Source organism: Myotis yumanensis, unplaced genomic scaffold (assembly GCF_028538775.1).
Source record: "Myotis yumanensis isolate MYYU_CA2020_CCGP unplaced genomic scaffold, mMyoYum1.0.hap1 SCAF_18, whole genome shotgun sequence".
Taxonomy (NCBI): Eukaryota; Metazoa; Chordata; class Mammalia; order Chiroptera; family Vespertilionidae; genus Myotis; species Myotis yumanensis.
Window position 1 is genome coordinate 40,246,652 of NW_027223769.1, and position 23,615 is coordinate 40,270,266.

Genomic DNA, 23,615 nt, shown 5'->3' on the forward strand with positions numbered 1-23,615 from the left:
TTGAAAGGATGTGGATGCCCCCTGCCTGCCCCGTTTATTTGTTCATCAGATTCCACATACGAGTGCGATCAGGGGGCCCTTGTCCTTCCCTGACTTGCGTATTCACTAGCGCGATGCTCCCCAGGTCCCCCCAGGCTGCCTCACAGGCACAGATCCTTTTTCAGGGCTGCATAGTACTCCCTGGTGTAAGTGACACGGCTTTTTCTGAGGCTTTTCAGGCGGTTTCTCGGGGTTATGAGCCCCGAGAGTGCGTTGGGTTGTACCTGACAGGCGGCCAACGGGGCTGGGGCGGGGGAGGCTGCATTTGTGGAGAAACAGCCGCTGGCCAGTGTCGGGGGGGACACCTGGGCGTCCTGGGCTGCTGTCCGTGCGGCGGTACGGGTTTCCTCAGGCTCATCCACTTCTTGGTTCTGTGTTAGTGGACGTGTCGTAACAGGCAGGTGGCCAACGCACAGGTGGCCCCCAGAGCCGATCGCAGGCGGCAGCACAGGGAGGTGGTCTCCTGTTCAGGCCATCAGGCTGTGGCCAGCGCCTCCCCGCACGATCTGCCCTCCGGCACCCCCTGGGGATTGACCCTTCGGTGGGGGGCACGGGTGTGGTGGCCCGGAGCCCTAAACCCACTGCCACAGCTGAGGAGGCGGCGGGCGGGTGAGGCCCGGGCTCCCTACATCCGGGCACCAGCCTGATTTTTTATTTTGAAAGTTAATCCATCTCGAGGTGGGTTATCAACAGGCCCCTCCCCCTAACCGCTGCTCCGCGGTCATCTCCGCGCAGGGCAGTTTGGGGGCCGCAGCGAGATCACCTCAGAGAAGCCTGGAGGGAGGCAGAAGGTGGGGCTGTGGCCGCTCATGGCAGATAGAGGCCCATGGGGTGGCAGTGGTGGGGACTCTGGGGTGTAGCACAGCCCACGGGGTGGCCATGAGGCCTCGGGGCTCAGGCAGGGGCTCCCACAGAAGCTGCCAGGACTCTTTGGAGCCTTTTTCCCTGCCCAGGCGCTGTCTGGGGTGTGTGGAGCCCTCGGTGAGGGGCCCAGGGGAGGGACCCCAGGGGAGGGGCAGGAGGGGTGGCTGAGCCGCAGAGGGAGGTCACGGGCAGGTCTGTGGCTCCAGCATCTGCAGACGTCACAGCCTTGGTCCCCGAAAGCCTACACTTGGTGGTTGACATTTACCACTTGGGGACCTCAGCCCCAGACCGCGCTCCTGGCCGCATCTGGCAGCATCCGGTCCTGCCCGCCGCCGCTGTGTGTGCGGCGGGTCAGCCAGAGCTGGGCAGCTGCTGCCCCTCTCACGGGGGTCTCCAGGGTCTCTGGCTCCCGGGGCCCCGGTCTGGTTCAGAGCTGGACTCGCCTGCTGGGTGAGCAGGGGAGTGAGGGGCCGCTGCAGGGTCCCTGGGCTTGGCTGACGCAGGCCCCTTCCCCCATGCATTTGGGCAGAGGCCCTGGCGGCTAGGCAGAGTGGCACAGGCTTGGGCAAGGGCGAGGCGATGTGTACCGGCCAGGGGACAGGGTCAGGCCGACCCCAGGAGACACAGGCGGGTCTGGGAGCCGGGGCCACAGTCCCGGGGCCTCTGTCACCTCAGCAACAAGGACGGGGAGGCGGGGCCCCTGCGCAGACTGCCCCCGACTTATCCATCCCACAGTGGTCTCTTGTCCTGGGGCCCCTGCCAGGTGTGCCCGCCCCCCCACTTCCCAGCCCCTTACATTCACCAAGTCCTGCCCTTGCCCCCCCCGCCCCCCCCCGCCCCGCCCCAACCCCAGGGAACCTCGCTTCACGCCTCCTGGTCATGGAAAGTCTGTTTCCAGGAATGAGAGCCCGTGGTCCCTGCTTGGTTTTCGTGGGTGAAGGGACTTGGAGGGACGCAGGCCGACCCGCGGGCCAGGCTGGAGCGAGGGTCTGAGGATGCACGTGCGGGTAAACAGCAGCTGTGACCCTGCCTGGGCTGCGTGGGAAAGGGCGCCCTGTGTATTGGAGAGCATCAGGGAGGGCTTCCCGGAGGAGGGAGCATTTGAGCTGGCGAGGTGGGGGCACCCAGCAGAAAGCACAGAGGGAGAGAGCTGTGGCCCAGAGGGCAGGGATCCTTCCTGGGTTGCTCACTTGGAAGCCCCTGGCGGGGGTGGGGGGGGTGGGGGTGGGGGGGCTGGGGACCAAGGACCTTCCTCCCAGCGCTCGGGGCAGCGCCCGGACTTGCATCCTTCCTTCGCTCCCCTCGCCTGTGGTCATTTGGCTTCAGGGAAGCCAGCCTGCAGCCTGGTTTCCAGGCGAGAGACGGGCACGCACCGGCCTGGCTTGATGGCCCCTAATTACCCGGCGCAGTGCGCGAGTCCTCGCGGCCAGCCCTCCCTGGCTCTCATCTCTGGCACCTCTCCCACCGGCATCGCCGCCTGCGAGATGGAACGGCCCCTCTGGAGTCCGTGGCCGTGTCAGCCCCGCCAGCCCGGGATCCAACAGACGCTAATTGCGTCCCCGAGGAGGTCCCCCTGCACGTGGGGTCACCCTGCTGTCTCCTCAGCGATCCGTCCGCCATCGACAGTGCCCACGGGAAATGGCGGCCGGGCCTCCGGGGGCACCACGGGGGAGGGGAGAGGCCGTGGCCACGGGCAGAGGGTGGGCAAGGGCCGGGGGGCCGCCTCAAATCCCCAAACCTCACGGGGCTCATCCGGGTCTTGGTCCCAGCTCTGGAGCCCAGGTCTGGGTCTGCGGAAGCCCGAGCGCTGCCCCAGCCTCGCCCCCGTGTGGGGCCCGGAGCGCAGGGCGGGTTCCCGCGGTGAGAGGCTATGAGAAGGGCTACCGGGCTGGGTTGTCTCCTGAAACGGGCCCGCCCGCCGGCCGGGCGCCCAGACCTGCGGGTCACAGGCCCCACACCCGCCACATGCAGAGTCCTGGTCCCCGCGGCTCCGGGGGCAGCTGGCAGGAGACCCAGTTCAGATGCGGCACCTCTTTCCCTGGGAGGGTGCCCTCCCCACCCCCACCCCCACCCCCAGGGGCGACTGTGCCAATTGGGTGTGACCTTAAGCAGCGTTGGCAGGGGCACCGGGGTCCCTCCGGACACCGCCCTCGCTGGCATCTGCAAAGACGGTGTCCTGTGCTCAGGCCCTCCCTCCCCCTCAGGCCGGGAGGAAGCAGGCGTGGGGACTGCCTGCGGGCGGGCGGCCTCTCCCCTCGCCACCCCCTCCGGCCGCACCTCCCGCCCTGAGGTGCCCGCGCCCCTCCCTGGGAGATGGAAGGATCACCTGTCTTTTTTCTTTTTTTCTTTCTTTTTTTGGCACCAACACCCTCCTTAATGCCATGAGAAACGGGTGACCTTCACTCCGGTCTCCATGACAACAAGATGGTGTATGTTTAATTAGCGCGGCTTATTTTAGGGCCCATTTTCCTTCATTTTCGGGCCGTGCGCGCTCTGATCACTGCAGGCATGTTTATGAGCCGCGCGGCTCAGCCGAAGTGTGCCAACAACCCGAGTCAAGCAGATGGTGACCCCTGATTCAACCTGCCCCTCATTCAATTATTCAGCTGTATTTAATTTCCTCCGGCGGCGCTGCCGGGCGCCCTCCGGCCGCGAGGTGGCGCGAGAGACCACCCTTAGGGCCGCGTCTCCGTGGAAAGCGGGGAGCTGGGACAGGGGACCCCCCCCCCCCCCCCAGCCTGGCCGGGCGGTGCAGGGCTTCCTGGCTCTCAGCTTCGGACCTGGGCCCCGCCCAGGGGCAGAGGACGCGGAGGGGGAGGCCCTCGGGTCCCACCATGGGGATGAGGCCCGCGTCTCAGTCATCTCTGTTCCAGTAAGAAGTCAAAGACCCTCCAGGCGGAACATCCTCCGATCATGTGCTGGGGGTTGCGGGGTAGAGCCGGTGGGTGTTCTGACCGGGAGATGTTTTCATGCTGAGTCTCTGCTACTTCCTTTCCCACCGCCCACCCCCTGGGGCAGGAGGGGCAGCCAGGACTTGGCTCTTTCCTGGGTCCCAGGGTGCCGCCGCCCTCAGCTGTGCACACTTAGCTCCGACCCTTGAACACCAGGGGCCTAGGAGGGGACGCAGTGGGTCACTAACCACCTTTTCAAAGACCAGAACCCAAGCACAGGCAGAGCCCACAGGCTGGTCCAAGAACCTGCAGAAGACAAAACAACCCCTGGACCCCTTGGCTAGCAGCTAGCGCCAGCCCCACCTCCGCCACCTGCCCCTCCCCTCCCCCACCTGCCCCTCCCCTCCCCACCTGCCCCTTCCCCTTCCCCTTCCCCTGCCTCCTTCCCCTCCCCTACCTGTCTCTCCCTCCCCTACCTGCCCCCAGGCCCCTTCTCTATCCCCACAGGCCCCTCCCCTAAGTCCTCACCTGCAGGGCTGCCCTCTCCCTGTGTGGCTCAGAGCACACCCAGGCCTCCATTCCGACCTCCTTCCGCTGAACAGTTCAGACCTTTAACTCCGGTTGGGGTTTTTGTTTTTGTGTTTTGTTAATCCTCGCCCAAGGGTATTTTTTCATTGATTTTTTTTTTTTTTTTTTTGAGAGAGAGAGAGAGTGAAAGGGAGGGAGGGAGAGACAGAGGGAGGGAGAGAGAGGAAGAGAGAGGGAGATAGAAAAGCATCCATGTGAGAGAGACACAGTGACTGATTGTCTCCCACACATGCCCTGACATGGGCTGCGACGAGAGCCTGCAACCAAGGAACATGCCCTTGACCAGAATCGAACCCTCGACCCTTCGGTCCTGGGGCCGATGCTCTAACCCCCGAGAAGACAGGCGAGGCTGGGTTTGTGTGTTCTGATACAGTGAGACAAGCCTGTAGCATAGAGCATAGTCTCCCCCTAAGAGCAGCTCACTTAGAAATCAGACGCCTTCCTTGTCCTGCACTGGATCAGACCTCAAGTAAGAGAAGCACAGAAGCACATGGCCAACCGGACGAGGGGTTCCCCTCAGAACGCGCTGGGGCCCAGCCTGCTGCCTCAGACCATGCCCTGGGCTCCAAGGGGCGGTTTCCATAGATACCAGGTGTACTGGCTAATAGTGTGGATTTTGTAATCAAAGAAAACGCGATACTTTCAAGAGAAACATCAAAAGAGCTTTATTCAAAGTAATGTCCGTCGCTAGCTACACATTTCCCCATCTTTCAGGTGATTTGTGGACACCGTCCCAATAGAACTTTTCTTGTTTTGAGGCAAACCATTCAGAGACCCCATTTTCCACGTCTTCGTACGTTTTGAAGTGCTGCTCAGAAAGTGCGTGTGCCATCGATCGGAACAAGTGGTCATCTGAAGGAACCAGGTCTGGTGAATAGGGCGGGTGGATTAATACTTCCCAGGCAAGATCTTTTCACGCGTCTTTAACTGGTTTTGAAGTGTGTGATGGTGCGTCATAATGAAGCAAAATTACTTTGCCGTGTTTTCTGGCCCATTCTGGTCGTTTCACAATCAAAGCGTGGTTCACATTGATTATTTGTTGTTGGTGGCGATCAGTATCAACGGTTCCACCTGGTTTTAGAAGCTCATAATACACCACACCTTCCTGATCCCACCAAACGCAGAGCATTGTCTTCTTTCCGAAGTGATTTGGCCTTGCGGTCGTTGCTGATGGTTGACCTGGATCAAACCATGATTTTGTGCGTTTGGGATTCTCAAAATAAATCCACTTTTCATCGCCAGTCACAATTCCATGCAAAAAAGACTTTCTTTTGTGCCGTTGAAACCACATTTTACTGATGACTTTTCGGTTTTCCATTTGTCTTTCGTTCAGTGGATGTGGCACCCATTTTCCTTCCTTTAAAATCTTTCCCATTGCTTGTAAACGATTGGAAATTGTTTGCTGAGCAACATTTCATTTTTCTGCAAGTTGTTTTTGAGTTTGACACGCATCTTCATCCAATAATGCTTGTCATTGTTGGTCTTCAAACTTTTTCAGTTGACCTGGACATTCTTTGTCTTTCACATGGAAATCATCACGTTTAAAGTGTTTAAACCAGCGTTCACAAGTATCTTGAGATGGAGCATGTTCACCATGAGCTTCCCAAAGTATACAATCACTTTCAGCAGCACTTTTCTTCAAAATAAAGTAATGAATTAAAACTTCCTGCAAATGCTCTTTTTGGGGCAGGAAATTCAACATTTTTAAGCGTAAAAACCTCTATGATGTTAACACCTTCAGAAAATTTGACATACAAAGTTTTGAAGCTTGTTGTCAATACAACAATATAGCATACATGTCAAATCACATATATGTCAACATATATGTAACTCCATCTATTGAAAAAAATCCGCATTATTACCCAGTGCACCTAGTAGGCCCGTTCCACCTGAAAACGCTCAGTTGGGACCCTATGGCGGGCAGGATTCCCGGACCTTCATGTCCGGAGGCTGGACTCTGGCTGGCTCTGTGCGTGACGGTGTCCAGTGATGGCCTGGCTCGCGTCGAAGGCCTGCATGTGCCCGGGCCTTTAGCCCAGGCAGGGAGCGGGCTGTGGCTCCGAGCGGGACTTCCTGGTGCTGACAGCTGGTGGGCAGCGGGCAGCTGCGGGGACCTGACCCCACGGTCCGGCAGGGTGGCCTCCCGAGCCTCGCAGGGCACACACGTTGGCCCTGGGTGTGTCTGTGCCCTCAGACTCGGCCTCCCGGGCCCATGTGCAATCTTGGTGCGGCTTCCGGGGTGGTGTTGGGGGCTCCCGATTATGGCTCCTTGGGCCTCAGGAATCGATTGGCTGCCACACCTTTGTGCTGTGATTGGCCAGCCGATTGGACTCAACACCCCCTTGTGTTCACAGGACCCGGTGTCCTTGGCACCATCGAGTGGTCAGAAAGCACCGGGCAATACCGGGTGACAAGGTTCCCACCCCGAGGGCCGGCCCTGCACCCCTGTCCCCAGAGCGGAAAGGACTTCAGGACGAGCCTCCTGGCGGAGCCGGCCCCGCCTGCGGTGCCAGTGGGCAGGGAGGCGGGGGCCTCGGGGACTCGAGACGGGGAGTGTCCTCATGTGCGAGGGTTGGGACGCACCCACACTCACCCATAGGCAGCAGACCCCGTGGAGGCAGAGAGCAAATGGGGAGGGGAGGGGAGGGGCAGCCGGAGGCGGGCAGGCGGTCAGCAGCAGGGGACACATTCAGCGGCCATGTCCGGTGGAAAAAGGAACGCTGAGCGAACAAGCCGTGCCTTCGCCCGACCTCTGCTTCTGTCTGGGGCCTGGGCGTGTTACATCGCCGGGCACCACGGCTTGTAGGTTAACCACAGGGCCCAGGGCCTGTGGCCCCCGCCTGCCCCGCGGGCCTGCCGTCCTGCTGAGCCCCAGGCTCCCCGCCACCAGGCATCGCTGGCTTCTTTTTGTTCAGAGATGCTACCTGAGCACGTGGGTGAGGCCATCTGTGTCTCAGAGAGAAACCACGGGCTGTGGGGCCGCGTGGGGGCCAGGACGGGCCTGTGGTGGGCCTCAGGGGCCCCAGGTCCAGGGAGGCCTGTGCACCACTCGTGTCCATCCCACCCCCTCAGCCGGCTCACTGCCCTCGGGACTCAGGGGGCTCCCGCAGGTCATTCGGGAGCGCGAGTCCTGGTGGCCATTCTGCCGCTTCAGCCTCCCAGATTACCAGGCACCCCGTTTTGTTCTCTCTCTCTCTCTCCTTCCTTCCTTCCTTCCTTCCTTCCTTCCTTCCTTCCTTCCTTCTTCTGTCTCTCTCCCTCTCCCTTCCTTCCTCTCTCTTTCTCTTCCTTTCTCTCTCTCCCCCCCCCCCCCCTCCTTTTGGAAAGGGCCAACTCATCTCTTCCTGAAGGTGGCAGTGACTCTCTGTGAAGTCGTGGACATTTTATTGCCAAACAGATGGAGCGGCGAGCGTCCGGTGTCCCCGGGTGCCCAGGAGGGCGGACAATGGGAGGTCCAGCCCCGCAGAGTGGCGCTCACCTGGGCCTGGGCCCCGGGCAGCCTGGCCGGCCGCTCACCGGGGTCACGGAGGACCCGGGGCCGGGGCAGGAGCGGGCGGTGGCTGTCAGGTGTCGGCCGCGTCTTCATGTCATCCGTCAGCGTGAACTCCCTGTCATCCCGGCTCAGCCTCAGCCTGCGCTCTCATCGTGTTCATTATCTCGGCTCCGACCGGCCCTCCCCCCGAGCCCCATCCAGTAAATGCATCTCGCTGCGACTCTCAGGCCCGATTATGAATCGATGATCATGCGGTGTAAGAGAGATAGATGGCTTTGAGTTCCATCTTGTCTTCCCTAATTGTAAAATATTAGTTACATTACACTGTGTCTTTTGATTAATGGAACTTATTTGGAGTCGCCTATCTGAGCCCTCCCCCTCCTAAAGTCCTCCACTGACTTTTGAGAATTGAGTGATTTCACTTAAAGCAGACAAATAGGCCCTTCAGCCGAGATAGTGAGGCCGCGGGGCGGCGGGCAGGCCGGGCGCTGTGTGCTCAGGAGGCAGCTCAGGGCCGACCAGCGTGGGGCCGGCACAGCCTGCGTGGCGACCGCGTTCCCTCCTTCCATCCACCCCCTTTTCGGCAAACCTCGCCCATCTTGCTGACTTGCAAAACAGGATGTGAAACCAAATTGAATTAAAACGAAATAAATTGCAGGTTCCCACATTCCCAGGTCCAGCCAGTCAGATCCTGAGGGGACGCAGCCCAGCTCTCTCCGCGCAGGCTCCGTGCTCCGGGCCCGGGACTGGGTGCCGGGCGCACCCTGTCTCCCCCGTCTGACCCGGGCCGACGTCCGTCCTTTCACGCAGAGCGGGCCCCGTCTGGCACCACTGAACACATCTGTGGAGAAAGTCCATGCCGGACACAAGGGGTGTCAGTGCCTCAATTCCTTGTTGTGGGTAATCGCCATCTTTAGGGCAAAGTCAGGAATGCGGTCACTGGAACCTACCAGCTCTGTTAGAAAGGGCTGCTCACGTGTGGGGTGCACAGTGCCTGGGTCTCCAGGAACTGAGAAGGGTGACTTTGTAAACAACTCCCCCCAGAAAAAGGAGCGGGCACTGGGGACCCCAGGATGCATGGACGGGGCACCCCCAGCCCCACCTGCTGAGATGCCTGCCACGCCCGCCTGCCAGGCCCGCCGCTGCTCAGGTCTGCTGGGTGGGATACGCACAGTGCCTACTCTGACTCCGGATTTCCCGTTTAGGTTTATTTGCATGATTCCTGGAGACACGGACTGTGCAGCGCTTCCTGGGCACCTGCTCTCTCCCTGCGTGTCCTCGGGGCAGAAGACGGATTTTATTGCGGGTGCAGGAAGCCCCGAATGTTTTACTTTATTTTTTAAAGACCACGGCCCTGTGCCCGCGGCTGCGGGAGAGGCGAAGGCAGGAGCACACCCGCCTGGGTCTGATGCCGGGAAACAGGGAGACAGCGATGGAGGCTGAGCCACCTCCCGCCGCCTGCCCGCCCCTCCCTGCAGGTGCGCGGAGCCATGGTCACCTGGGAGCTGCCTGAGTGGCTCAGGTTCCCCCCCTCCTCGCTCCCCCAGCCTAGAGCCGGGCTTTATTTTATTTATCTTGTGTTCTTGTGGGGTTGGAGTCCTCGCTGTGGGGAAGTGTGTGCCTGAGGGTCTTTGTTCTGGGCGCCAGGGGACCCTTTGAAATGTCAGCTGCGTGGGGATGGCGGCGTCTAATAAATGTCCTGGGGCTTGAGGTGCGCGCTCTGCTCCCGGCGTCAGCCGGAGAGCGCGTGGCACATTCTCACTGCGGCGTGTGGGCGCACAGGGACCGCTGTGGGCGCCCCGTCAGTCCCACGGCTCGGCTGGCGTGTGTCTGTGACAGACGTAATACCGACGGTGCAGTGAACGCTGCAGCAAAAGGCAGCCAGGCCCGTGGGTCAGGCGCGCTCACTCGGGATGCATTTACCTGCTACAGGCTCAGCCCCACTCAGCCTGTGGGCCTGGTGCTTCATGGAAGGAAAGTGGGTGCCTGAGAGGGGACGGCGGTGCCTCTGAGGCTCTCGCCCAGGGGAGCCCTGCGTTGGGACCCTCTGCCCACGTGGCATCCCCTCCTGGGGGCGGGCGGGAGGCTGGCACTGGACCCACCGGGCGGCCTCTTCGGGCAGCAGCGTAGGCAGTGGGCAGCTCACCCCTGGCCGGATCTGTGACGGCCTCAGGGTCTGTGTCCCCGCCCTGGGCCTGGCCCCTCTCTGAGCAGCGTGGCCCTCGCTCGGCCCCGGGGCAGGTGAGGAAAGGAGGCTTCGGCCCACAGGTGCCCTGCAGGTGCTGGGCCAGAGCCGCTGCCTCCGCCTCGGGCCTGTGTTCCGGGGAAGGTTGGGCTTTGCCTCCTGGGTCCGGGCACAGCGGAGAACAGGTGGTAAGAGCCGAGGCGGGACCGTGTCTGGGTGCCGGGCGGGTGACACGACAAACCTACGCGGTGGCAGAACCGCTTTCCCGTCGGGAGCGGCACCGTCCCTGGTCCCTCCTGTGCCCTCCATGCGGTGCGGGCAGCTGCGCTGCTCAGTCACCTGGTCCCTTCCCCGCCGATGTGGCCTTGGTTGCCACGACGTGGGTGTCGGACAGGAAATAAAAATTAGGATATTTCCTAGGACAGCAAAGCCGCCAGGGGCCCGGGAAGCGACCAGCAGGACCTGGGGCACCAGCCGCGGGCGCCTTCCTGGGCGCTTCCCAGGGTCACGTGTGCAGAAGCGCTCAGCCAATCCCGGCCGCGTGCGCCTTCCAGGGCCATTTCCCAGGGTCACGTGTGCGGAAGTGCTCAGCCAATCCGGGCCCCGTGCGCCTTCCTAGCCGCTTCCCAGGGTCACGTGTGCGGAAGCGCTCAGCCAATCCCGGCCGCGTGCGCCTTCCAGGGCCGTTTCCCAGGGTCACGTGTGCGGAAGCGCTCAGCCAATCCCAGCCACGTGCGCCTTCCAGGGCTGTTTCCCAGGGTCACGTGTGCGGAAGCACTCAGCCAATCACAGGGCGCGGCTCACGCGGCAGAGGCGAGGGTAACAGGTGGTGAGAAGAAAAGGGAATAAGGGCGGCGGGGGGGTGGGGGGGCTCTGACTTGGGGCTGGGGGGGCACTTGGGGTGCTGGACTCGGGAGCGTGCAGATTCCTGCGGGGCCGCCATGGGCACGTGTATCTTGAAAACATGAACATCTTTTGGTTTGAATGCGAGTGAGACTCCCCACCCTCCCCTGCCCCCCAAATTTCAGCCAGGCTGTGTGTAAACGAGGCCTAATTGACAGCAGGTTGGGGGCCTCTGGAAAACGGGGGAAGTCAGGGGGAACCTCTTGAGACCTCCCCCAAATCCGACAACCGCGTTTGTTTCCCGGTCACCTGCTGGGGGCAGGGCTTGCCCAGGCGGGAGGGCGGGGGGGGGCCGGCAGCCCTGAGACCGGGCCTGTCTTGGGGAGCTCCGCGTGGCCCACGCTGCCTTGGGGGGGGGGGGGACGGGCGTGGGGTGGGCTCTGGCTCTGGGGAGGACGCCCCAGAAAAGAGAGGGAGTCTCTGGAAGCTGGGAGGCGGTGAACTTGACACGCATCCTCGTTCCGTTCAGCCCTCGCCCCCTGTGCGCAGCCGGGGTCTGTTGTGAGACGCGGGAAAGAAAGGCTTGCGTGGCCGCTTATTAATAATCATGGACAGTAGCCCATCGGCCTCCTGGGCACTAAACGGGGCTCCAGGCTCCTCCTTAGGCAGGGACTTGGGGGGCTCTGGGGGTGGAGAGAGGAGGGGTCGGGGCCGGAGCAGCTGGCTTGAGCTGGTTCACCCTGCAGGGCACCGGCTGTCTGCGCCTTGCTCTTCCCACCTGTGACGTGGGAGGACCTGCCGCGACGTCGTGCCTACCCCACGCGGGACCTGCGGTCCAGGCTGGGAACCGCCCAGACCATCCGACAGAAAATGCTCCCGCAACAAACAAAAGCCGTATTCGCTGCTGTTGGCGGATGGTTGGTCTTCCTTTTCCTTCCATTTCAGTAAATCATCTTCAACGGAATTTTGTAGCTTGAGTGGAGATTCTGGCTAATTATCATGAGTAGCTTATGCCCAGGGGGTCAGTGAGACAGTCCCTATCAGTCTGAGCAAGAAAAGGTGGGGGAGGGTGTTTCTGGGGAGCAGGGGGGCTGGGGCCAGGAAGGGAGCCCCGTCTGTGTTGTCGAAACGCCTCCCACAAAATTCAGAGCAAAAGCCGGCGACCAGCTGAGCAGCCTGCTGGACAGAGGTCCGTCAGGACTCTCCTATTGAGAGTGGGGTCTGCTGAGGGGACCCCTCCCCCCTGTCCCCTCCCCTCCCACACACATGGGGAGGGCCCCCGAGCCAGGCATCCCGGCCACCAGTTGTCCCAAAGGTCTAGTGGGGAGCCAGCCAGCGCCCCACCCACCTCCCCACCCCCCGCCCGCATCCCAGGCCGCAGGGGATAGGCAGATCCGGATATAAAAGTCTCCCTGTCCCCCAGACATTCTTCAACTGTTAGCAATCAGTTTGGGGGTGTGGGCGAGGGGGTGGGAGATACCGAAGGACATCAAAGGGGGTCTCCCTGCAGCCTGGGCTCGGCTTCCGGCTCCGTCATTTGGGGAGGGCGGGCGCTGAGTAATTTGCGAGGCTCCCGGCAAGCAGGTTATTGTTGGCGGACAGATGGCGCGGGCGCTTTACGGCCCTCCTTCTGCGGGTCCTCGTACTCGGGTGATGCGCAGTCTGAGCCTTTGTCTTCTTGCTGAAATCTCTAATCTGAAACAGGCCATCGAGCACAGAGGCAGGGCTCAGAGCATCCTCGGTCCTCCAAACGGAGGGGGGGTGGGAACAGAAATCCCAGCGCCCTGTGAGGCCCCTGTGTGCAGAGAACGCGGAGGTTACTAGGGGATGAAAAGTGGGCGACGGGAAGGGGCCCCGACGCAGAGGCAGAGGGCCCGCGGGCTCCGGGCAGGCACCTGGCTGCCTGGCACCACCCCACTGCCCCTGGAGAGGGTCTTTGTCTCCGCAGGCAGCACCTGGGGGCCTGGAGGGCTCTTAGAGGAGGCTGCCCTACCCCGCCCTGCCCCTGGGAGCTCAATCGCCTTGAGATCCGGGAAGGAAGCGGAACAGCCAAGCCGTCCCCTCTGTTTCCTCCGGGTTTTTCTTTCTGACTCTGAGCATAGAATTGCTGTTTGTAAGCATCTGAAAGTCATCAGAGGCCCCTGCAGTCTGTCAGGTGCCGACGCAAGAAACTGCTGAAACCGAGCGGTGCTTGCACCGAGGGCCGGGACGTGTCATGTGCTGATGAGCGGTTATAATAATATATGAGCAAATCACAAGCATTCTGCAAATTAATCAAATCTCCCCTCCCCCGCCCCGGGAAGCGTGGCTTTGCAGGCAGACTGGGTGCAGCAGCCTCGCTCACAGATGGCCGCGCTGGCATCAGATGGAATTTATATAACAGCCATTCTGACTTCCTGCCAAAGTAGCAGCGAACACACCAGGGAGATTGTCGAAGGCGAGTCATGTGGTTTTGCTGAGGTTGTTGTGGGAAGTTGAAGGGGGAAATCTCAAATGCTCCTCTTCGCCTTGACTGTGTCTGCCTGGAGGGCCGGGCTCGGAGCGCCAGGCCGCCCCAGGCGGATCCGCCGAGATGTCTCCTGCAGCAGCTGCTGGGGTGGTGGCCGTGGGTGGCCCCGGGCGAGGTCCAGCGGGAGAGGGTTGGGAGAGGGTCGCGGGGGCAGCGGCCTGACAAGCTGGGGTCAGCGGGCGGCTCCTCCCCGAGGCCCGGCCGCCTCCCCTGCCCCCGCCTCTGGGAACCTGCCCTGGCTTTCCCCTTTTCTCTAAGTGCTGTGCTCAATGAGATCAAACGCCCTCACCCGACTCACACGCGGCTCCCTTTCCAAGGCCTCTGCGTTTGTTCAGGCAGCTGACCGCGAGGGCGCTGCTGATTAAACGGATCCTCTTAGGTTAGCAGCTCACAGACCTGGGTGTGTGTGTGTGTGTGTGTGTGTGTGTGTGTGTGTCCCTGGCACGTGGCTGCCTGTCCCCGGTCCCCAAAGGCCTCCCTGGGCTTCTGACCCGCTCCCCCCACCTGCCCCCACGTCCCTCTCCCTGTGGAATTGCGTCTGGTGGGAGGTGAAGGGGCCCAGGGCTGGCACTTTGGGGAGCATGGCACCCAGGTGGCCTGCAGGCTGTGCTCTGCACGAGGCCCTGAGGTGGGGCCGTGGGTGTGGGTGACTAGAGGGAGCGGGCCTGCTCCTCACTGCAGCCCCGACTCCTGCCACGCCTCCGCCCTCTCTGGGGCCTGCCCGCCCGGAAAGGGAGAGAAGAAAGGGAAGACAGGGTGGCTTTTCCTCCGTGCCTCCCTCCGCGATGCCATGGCTTCGCTCTGCCGCCTCTGTCTTATTTGTTTCTGGCACATGACGGCGTCTGAGGCTCCTGGCGAGGCCGCAAGGTGAGACGTTGACGCTTTACCCCCCTTTCCTCGGAGTCCCGTCGCTCTCGGGCCCAGCGTGCTGCGTGGGGCGGAAGAAAAGCCGCTACTGAAGCCTTGATTCCCATGTGGTAAGCGGCGGTCCTGTGTCCCTTTCTGCGGACAGTCCCTGCGGGTCCTTTATGAGGGCAGATGCGTGTGTCCCCATCACACATAAACTCAGGTTCATACCAAACAGCACAGAACGTGCGGGTGTGACCTGGCCCTGCCACGTGGGTTTGGTGGCGTGTCGGCAGCCAGAGGAGCCCCGCGGCCACACGAACCCCCCCGACAGCGCTCACGTGTTGGAGCAGGCCCGCTGGGAGTCAGCCACGCGGAACTTCGGGAACCTTGGAAGTGACCTTTCTATTTGGCGCAGATTTAGATCCACGGGAACGTGCGTGGGTAGCGAGAGCGTCCTCACATCTCACCCGCTCTCCTCCGTTACAGCGTACGTCGGCAGGGTGATCTGAACAACCCGTGGCCCAGCATCAGTGCGTTACTATTGAGTAAAGCCGTGTTTGATCCGGATCCTCGGTGTTTCCCCAGCGGCGTCTCCGCTCGGGTCCCAGCCAGGACCACGTCACCGAGTCCTCACGCCTCCCTCGGCTGCTCTCGGCTGTGTCGGCAGAACATCCTCAGTCGGGGTTCCCCGTGTCAGACTTGGGGTGTGGGCTTGTGGGGAGGAGCCACAGAGGTAACGCGCCTCCTCGTCACCTGAAATCCGGCCCTGCTGTCCCGGACCTGGTCACCTGCCCGCCAGGTGTCTGCGCTGTGCGGTCCCTCCTTTCCTTCCCCGAGGGATGCTGGGAGGGGCGTCGGGCCGCACCTCTGGGGGCATTTATATATAGTTTGTCCACACGGACAGTCTGGGGCCACTTCTCTCCCTTCCCCACGTACTTACCGATTCATTCCTGTAGCTACGCCACGGACCGGGATGTGGATTTTGTGCGTTGGGTTATATAATTCAGGACAATGTCGTTTACTCTGTTCCTCTGGCCACGGGGGCCTGTCCCCCCTGCCCCCCCAGCATCTGTGGGTTTGGAGCAGTTTCGTGCTGTCCAGCCCAGGGGCACCAGGGCCGTCCTTCGAGGTTCCTGCCCCAGCCCTGGCACCGGCCGCGCCTCCGAGGGGCCTGGCCCTGCTCGAAGCCTGCTGTGAGCAACCGCATCCGGGCTCTGCCTGGGCCATGCGCTGGGCGTTGTGGGTCTCCTGCCACGTGTGCCCAGAATCTTTTTTTTTTTTTAGCAGAACATGATGATATCTAATACACAAGTTAATACAACCAAAAGGTAAAACACCAGAGGAAAATAGTAACAAAAAACATGGTATTTCATTTGCAGTGCGTGAGAAATGGTTAACATCTCCAGTCGTAAACAAGCTCTTAAAAACCGGTAACAGAGACACTGTAATAATGCAAGGAAACTGGAAAAAATAAAATGAAAAAATGCAAGTGATGATTAAGCGTGGAGCACGCACGGCGGTGCTGCTGGGCAGCGAGGAGGAGTAATTTCTCTGCATGTCGGTGAGCAGAATGAACACACCAACACCGAGTGCTGCACAGCGGGAGGCAGCGCCTGCCGCTCCGACCCTCATAACCCCCGGAGGCCGATTCACGAGACGCAGAGCCTCCTTAGAGGTTAAGCTGGACCTGAGTTCCTCCTGACGTCCTCACTCCGTGACCACACAGATCAAAGTTCCCTTCCAGGCCCTGGCGGGTGGCTCGGTGGCTGGAGCGACAGCCCACAGACCAGAGGGTCCGGGTTTGATTCCCGGTCAAGGGCATGTACCTGGGATGCAGGCCTGATCCCGGCCCTGGTTGGGCGTGTGCGGGAGGCCACTGATGGATGTGCTTCTGTACATCGATGTTTCTCTCTCTCTCTCTCTCTCTCTCTCTCCCTCCCCTCTCTACTCTAAGACTCAATGGAAAAAATATCATCCCATGAAGATTAAAAAAATTTTTTTGTTCACTTTCAGTGAGTGAAACAGCCTCGGGGGTGCTTTAAGTTAAACCCAAATCACGGAACGTAAAACCCAGTCATTCAGAGGCAGGGCCTCCCGGAGCGCGTTAGCACCTTTGATTAGACGGAGGAGTGTTTTTTTTGAAGACTGAAAACAGAAATTACGTGCCTGATGAGAGCCATCTTGCCAGTTGGAATTAGGGAAATTAAGAGCGATCTGCATACGCTGCGAGGCGCCCAGGAAGCCGCCTGCCGGTGGGTGCCCGCGTGTTTGTGGATTTCACCCGACTCCTCGCCCAGCCGGGCCTGGGGGCCAGGAGGAGGCGGCGGGGGTGCTGGTGCCCAGTTAGCGAGTGGCCCTGGTTTCAGGCACCCCAAGGGCCCTGGTTGGGGGGACCGAGCCTCTGCTCTGAGACCGCCAGGTGACCTCCTGACCAGAACCGGGCAGCGTGCACACCTGACTTTGGACCACGTCTCGGCCCGGTTCTGGTGTCTGTAAAACAGGACACATCTCACTATACACCCCTCCCCCCCCATGAGAACAGGGGGGTGGCTCCCCTAAATGTGCCCTGGGGAGTGAGTGGGCGTCAGACACTTCCTCGCGCCCCCCGGGACGGATGCCCCAGGCAGGGCCCTGCCCGCAGCCCCTCTCCCCTGCCGTCCCCCAGAAGAGGCCACGTTTGGGGGTCTAGAGCAGACTCACCGCGGCTGTAATTAACGGATGGCGCCCCGAGGACAGGCGCTGCCTCCCGGCAGAGAGCAAGAAGTGAGAAAAACACCCGATCCCCACTTTTGTCATAAACAACGGACGCCCTGCTCTCTCCGCACTCGCTTGACCCTCCGCTCCGTATACATATTTATATATTATTCATCATGGATTAAAAATGGATGCGCTCCTTACCGCGGCGGGACGCGCAGTGACAATACAAATTAACGTATGATGTACTTACTCTCCGCGCCCTGTGACGGGGAGTGCTGACGGCCCCGGAGTGAGAGGTGAGGGCGGGGGGTGGGGGGTGGGTCTGGGCGGCGCTGTCGGGCTCTGGCCACACATGGGACCAGGCTGCGGGCTGTCCCCCTCCCTTCTCCCACGGGGGGTCCCAGCTTCCCAGGGTCCCGAGGGCCTGCCCCCCGGCCCCCGGAGCCTCCCTCTACCTGTGACCTGCTCCTCCCACTCACCTTCACTGGGGGGGGGGACACCCCTCCATTCCTCCAAGAACTTTCTCCTACCTCAGTGTGGCCAGACCTTCAAAAGCTCACAGAAGGGTGTGTGTGTGTATGTCCATGTGTATACATGTGTGTGCATGCATGTCTGAGGGTGTATGTGTCTCTGTGTTTATGTGTGTTCCTATTTTGTGTTGTGTGCAATGTTTGTGTGCACATGTGTGTTTTATGAACGTGTGTGTATATGTGTGTGTGTACGTGTGTGTATGTGTGTGTACGTGTGTGTGTATGTGTGTGTACGTGTGTGTACGTGTGTGTGCGCACATGTGTGTTTTATGTACGTGTGTGTGTACCTTATAAAACACATCGTGCTCATGCTTCTAGGACGCACTTGGGGGAGCTCGGGGTCTGGCTGTAGCCCCTGGACATTTCTTGTCAAGTCGAACTGCGGTTCGCTGAGCCTCAGCTTCCTCGTCTGTGCCGTGGGCTGGAGGCTCTCCTTGGCAGAATGGCCCAGCGCTCACATGTGCTGCTGGGACGGACGTGGGAGGCTGTGAACGTGGGCCTGGGCCTCAGGTGGCACCACAGTGGCCGCGTGGCTTCTCCCGGCAGGCGGGGGCCGGGTCGGGGTTCGTCACGACCCCGTGTTGTGGAGGCTCCTTCTCCAAACGCACATGCACATACGCCCACACCCAGTTCCCGTCTCACTGAGCGAACGGGGACCAGAGGGTGCACCGGGGCCTGGACGGTGGTCAGGGCTGCGCCGGGAGGTCCGCCTGCTCCTCAGAAGGCAGGTGGCACCGCAGGTTCCGGGCAAGGAAATCTCCGGGGGCGGTGGCTCGGTAGGCGCTACTGGTTCCTGGGGGAGCATAGGGGCACCCGGCGAGTCCGGGGCGGCCAGGCCCAGCCCGGCCGGGTCTGAGGGGCCGTGGGAGCGGAGAGTCCAGCAGGTCGAATGCGTTGACCTGGGACCCTCTGTCTGGGAGGACCAGGGACCGAGCCCTCCTGACGCCCACGGAGAGGAAGGCAGCTTCGGGCTCCGCAGGCTCTGGTGGGAGTGAGTTTCCGCTGCAGACGTCGGCCGGGCCTCCGGTTTCTGGGGGACAGACTGTTGGCGGGTACAGGGGCACCTGGGAGCGGCTCTCGGGAAAGGGCGCGTGCCGTGAGCATGTTCCCGGGAATTGGGCCCGTCTGTCCTTGTTCGCTTTGTGGGCAAATGGAAGCAGGCCTGGCCGGACGCTCTGGGTGGGACAGCACGTCCACGGTTGTCCCCTCGCGACTTCCCCAACCAGATGCCATGCGGCTCCCCGAGGGTGGCCTGTGGCCTCTGCTGAGCTCCAGGGCCCAGACATCGAGCGCGAGGGTGAGACTCGAGGACCCGTCTTTGCTCCGACTCGGAGCCTTTCCTGAAAAGTGTGGTTTCCAGAGCTGCTCTCCCAGCTCCACCTTCGTGGATGCTGGCCGGTGTTGCCAAATGGTTAGAGCATCAGCCCAGCGGACTGGGGGTGGCGGGTTCGATTCCCACTCAAGGGCACATATCTCGGTTGCAGGCTTAATTTCCAGCCCCAGTCAGGGCAACCAATGGATGTGTCTCTCTTACATCGATGTTTCTCTCTCTGTCTTTCCCTCTCCCTTCCACTCTCTCTAAAAATCAGTGGGAAAATATCCTCAGGTGAGGATTAACCAAAAAGAAAAAAAGAAAAGAATGGCCTCCCACAGACTGAGAGCCAAGAGTGGCTCTTACATTTCTCAGCGGTTGGAGAAAAACAACTCGAGCAGGAATAACATTTCGTTACCCGTGGAGCCATCTGAAATGCAGATTTCAGCACCCACAGTAAATTCTTGAATTTCAGCAACGAGCAGGTGGAAGCCTGGCTCCTCTGTTGTGCTTTAAGTGCGTGCATCATATCCGTCCAAATATTCACCCTCTAACTTTCTATGAAAAAGGAGTTCCAGGTGTGGGGAGCTTTCTCTCCTGTCACCCGGACAGTCGGCCTTAAACTCTCAGGCTGAGCAGCCCGGCCGGTGTGGCTCAGGGGCTGAGCGTCGACCTAGGAACCAGGAGGTCACGGTTGGATTCCCGGTCAGGGCACAGGCCCGGGTTGCGGGCTCCATCCCCCGTGTGGGGCCTGCAGGAGGCAGCCGGTCCATGATTCTCTCTCATCATGGATGTTTCTCTCTCTCCCTCTCCCTTCCTCTCTGAAATCAACAAAAACGTATCAAAAACAAACACAGCCTCTGGCTGGATAAGCAGATCTGTCACACCCTGCCCGTGTTATTCTGACTCGGAAACTTAGTAACTTCTTATTTGTCCAAATAGATGGATTGGTTGCCTTTCTCTCCTTTGCTGTGTGCCTTTGGCAAAGTCCTAAGACACATGATATTGATGACGTGGGTGACGGGCCGTGGGTGACAGGGGCTGTGGGTGACAGGGGCCGTGGGTGGCGGGGACTGTGCGTGGCGGGGACCGTGGGTGACGGGGGCCGTGGGTGACGGGGGCTGTGGGTGACAGGGGCCGTGGGTGGCGGGGACTGTGCGTGGCGGGGACCGTGGGTGACGGGGGCCGTGGGTGACGGGGGCTGTGGGTGACAGGGGCCGTGGGTGACAGGGGCCGTGGGTGACAGGGGCTGTGGGTGACAGGGGCTGTGGGTGACAGGGACCGTGGGTGACAGGGGCCGTGGGTGGCGGGGACTGTGGGTGGTGGGGACTGTGGGTGACTCACAGGGGCCGTGGGTGACAGGGGCTGTGGGTGACAGGGGCCGTGGGTGGCGGGGACTGTGGGTGACTCACAGGGCCGTGGGTGGCGGGGACCCTGGCCCCCGTGGGGCGCGGGCTGAGCTGCTGGCTGACGGCCTCTCTCTCCGCAGGTCACCGACCCTTCCAGTGCCGCTACTGCCCCTACAGTGCCTCCCAGAAGGGGAACCTGAAGACCCACGTGCTGTGCGTGCACCGCATGCCCTTCGACAACAGCCAGTACCCCGACCGCAGGTTCAAGCGCTCCAGGGTCGACTCGGAGGCGGCGGGCGTGGACGAGGCGGCGGCGGGGGGCGCGGAGCTGGCGGAGGAGGGCGGCCAGGCCCCCGAGGAGCCGGCCCTGGGCGGCCACCTGGCCCAGGCTTAGGGCCGGCGCCCGGAGGAGAGCGAGCTCGCTGCATCGGGGGATCACGGCCCCCCCCCCCTCGCCCCCACTAGTGTCTAGGACGTTGGAGAGATTAGAGAGAGATCTATATCTATATTCAAACAGACCCGGCCCTCGACCATGGCTGCTAAGCTGTTACCGGCAACAAGGACTTCCCGGCCGCGTCCCTGGGGGAAGGCGGCCTCCCGGGGCCGGGCCCACGCCAGCCCCACCGTCTTTGTCCCCAAACCACGCTCTGCTCGCAGCTGAAAGGCGACGCCATCCCGAGCCCTGGTGTGGCCTGGAAGGTGGGGTCCTTGCTCCTGTCAGAAACACCCCCAGAACCTGACACGCTGTGTCCCTGACCTGGTCCCCCAGGAGCGCGCGGGGGTGCAGGGGGGCACAGGCGGCATTGGTGCTGGCCAGGCTGGAGTGCGCGGCCCAGGAAATCAATAGGCGGCGAGGCGGCCGCGCAGGAAACCCGAGCCGGTCGCCCCCCCCCCGCCCCACGCGGGCCTCACTCAGCGCATCCAGGTCAGGCGCCCCCCTCGCAGGTGGGATGAGCAGTTAACCCCCCCCCCCACCTTTTAAAAATATTTTTAGCTCAAACTGCAGGATCAAGGAAAGTGCTTTTTTTTTTTCTGGTTTGTCTTAATTTTTAATTTTCGGATCCATAAAAAAAGAAGGTGGCTAATGAAAGCGTTTTAGGGGGACACTCTGAACCATGGCTCAGAAACACCAGCCCACCCTGTCCACGTCAGGCGCCGGCAAGTCAGGGCAAGGGGTGTCCCCGTGGGAAGATGGGCTTCGATTGTGATTCTAAGGATCGGGCGCAAGGGAAGGCTGCTGAGCGTGGAAAAGTGTCCCCCTCGCGCGTGGGAACCGCTTCCGCGGGAGTTCGGGTTCCAGCGCGAGTCCAGACGCCCCGCTCCCGGCCGCTGATGGAGAAAACGGTTTGAGTTAAAATGTCTGTTTTTGTAAAACAAACGTGTTCTCTATTTTTGTAGATTTTAGATTTTTCTACTGATTGGGTACTCCAAATTTATCGAGTTCTTCGCCACTTCACCACCCCGAGGGAGACTCTGAGGGCCAATAATGAAACACTTAACTCCTTTAAAAAAAAAAAAAAGGTTTAAGGAAGACTAGTTGAGGGTGATTCTTGAATCTGCTGGGATGGAGAGACGGTTCGGCCTCTCCCGCCCGTCCTGTGAGGGACCCAGAACTGGTGCTGCTGCTTGTGGGGCAGAGAAGCGATGAAGTCACAGCTTCTAAAGCAGAATCCTTCGGACTTAAAAATAAAAATAAAAAAGCCCCTCTTTCCCCGCAGGCTGGGAGCACAGGACAAAACCCAGGGCCTTAAGCACTTCAGCTCTGCCTCCAGCAGTTTACCGGGCACTAAACTGCAATGATGTACATACCGCGCTCGCCCTCCCGAGGCAGGAGGCCGGGCCCACACGCCCGGGGGGGTGTCGCCACCCGGATGGGCCGCCAGACCGCGAGGCCACCGCGCACCGGGACCGTCGGGCGCGTGGCCAGCTGCTCTCTCGTTTTTTCTAGACTAGTTCTCACTGCCTTACTTAACTTGAGTGGATACATTAATGCAACGGTTTCCATGACCCTAGAGGAAGGACCGAGCTGGTACCGAGACGTCCGACTGTAGTGAGCTTTAGGGTTTTAACTGCGCTGCTGTGTTTGGTGACTGTGCCGGTCGCTTGCTTTCTGTGTGTTTGCCCCGCCTTTGGTATCTTAGCAAAGAAGAAAAAAAAAAGTATCTATATATTAAAAAAAAAAAAAAAAAAAAAGATTAAAAAAAAGTAAAAAGGAAAAAAAAAACAGGAAAAAAATGAGAGCCACATTCCATTTCTAGCACTTTGGGAACTCCGTATCTCTCGTGTCTTCTGAGCATCGTGCGATGCGACAGGCAATAATAATTCTGTGTGTGACACTGGGAACAGCCCCCGTCGTGGCGTGTGTTCATCCCACTTGGTCCCGTGCTGCCACCCCGTCCCCTCCGACGCACCAGCGACAGCGCCGCGCCGCCGCGCCCGGCTCGCGTGTCACCGGGTCCCGCCACCCGCCCGCGCGCGCGCCCAGCTCCCTCCCCGTGACTCCTGTGGTCTGTGATGCTGGTCCTCTCCCGCCCGCACCCCGCGAGGCGCGCCCTCCGGGGAAGTCCGAGATCAGTAGAGTAGAGGGTTTTGTTGCTATGCTTGTAACAAGTAGACAACTTTGTATTTAAAGTCTATTCTTGGTCATTATTTATTATGATAATACATCGGTTGACAGAACTTTATTCTGGTATAGAAAGTATTAAAAGTTGTTTTTTCAGCAATGACTGTTTCCTTTCTGCTGTTAGAATAAACTGTCTTTGAAGTAGTCCCGTTCTATCCAGTGTTTTATGCAATAAAACCTCTACCTCTGAAAAAACAACCTCTTTTCCTCGTCCCGTCTGTCTGCCGGGAAGGGGAGGCCCCTCGGATGGTGGGACGGGGTCCCATCCCACTGAGAAAGGGAAAAAGGCCCGGCCGTACCCCGGGCACCCGTCCCTGCGCGTGGGGGCTTGAGCTGAATGACTCTGTGCGGAATAAGGAGTGTGTGTGAGTGTGTGTGCACACACGTGTGCGCATGTGTGTGCATATATACACATGCATGCGGGCGTGTGTGTGCATATGTCGCTGTGTGTACGTGTGCATGCATGCACACCCATGTGCATGCGTGAACTCTGTCTCCGGAAAGGCTGGCAGACACCAGTTTCAATAAGGTAAAACCTTCGGAAAAAAAACGCTTTTCATATCACGGAGATTAGATACGACATGTGAAGCACAGGGGTCTATTTTACTGGTAAAAGGGTGTTTTTTAAATCACTCAGTGAAGGAGGTCTTTTCCCTCCGCATCGTGGAGGAGCCTGACTTCTCCCTCTCCCAGGGCAGAGGCAGGAGGCCGCCCGAGGTGCGGGCTGGAGCGGAGGCCCAGCGCGAGGCTGGCGGAGGGGCGGGCGCGGGCGCGGGCCCCACGGGCCGGGGCAGGGCTGGGCTGGGTGTGTTGTCCTGGGGTTAGTCCTGGGTCCCAGGTGGG

At 60.6% G+C, this 23,615-nt stretch overlaps 1 protein-coding gene across 1 annotated transcript in view; it reads left to right on the forward strand.

Annotated features, from left to right (window-relative positions):
- Window positions 1–23,022, forward strand: part of ZNF536 (zinc finger protein 536) — a 286,091-nt gene extending 263,069 nt beyond the window's left edge. Inside the window, 1 exon segment of the mRNA XM_070398529.1 lies at window positions 20,290–23,022. Coding sequence (XP_070254630.1) covers window positions 20,290–20,543 — 254 coding nt within the window. The 3' untranslated portion in view covers window positions 20,544–23,022.
- Window positions 23,023–23,615: the final 593 nt, after the last annotated feature.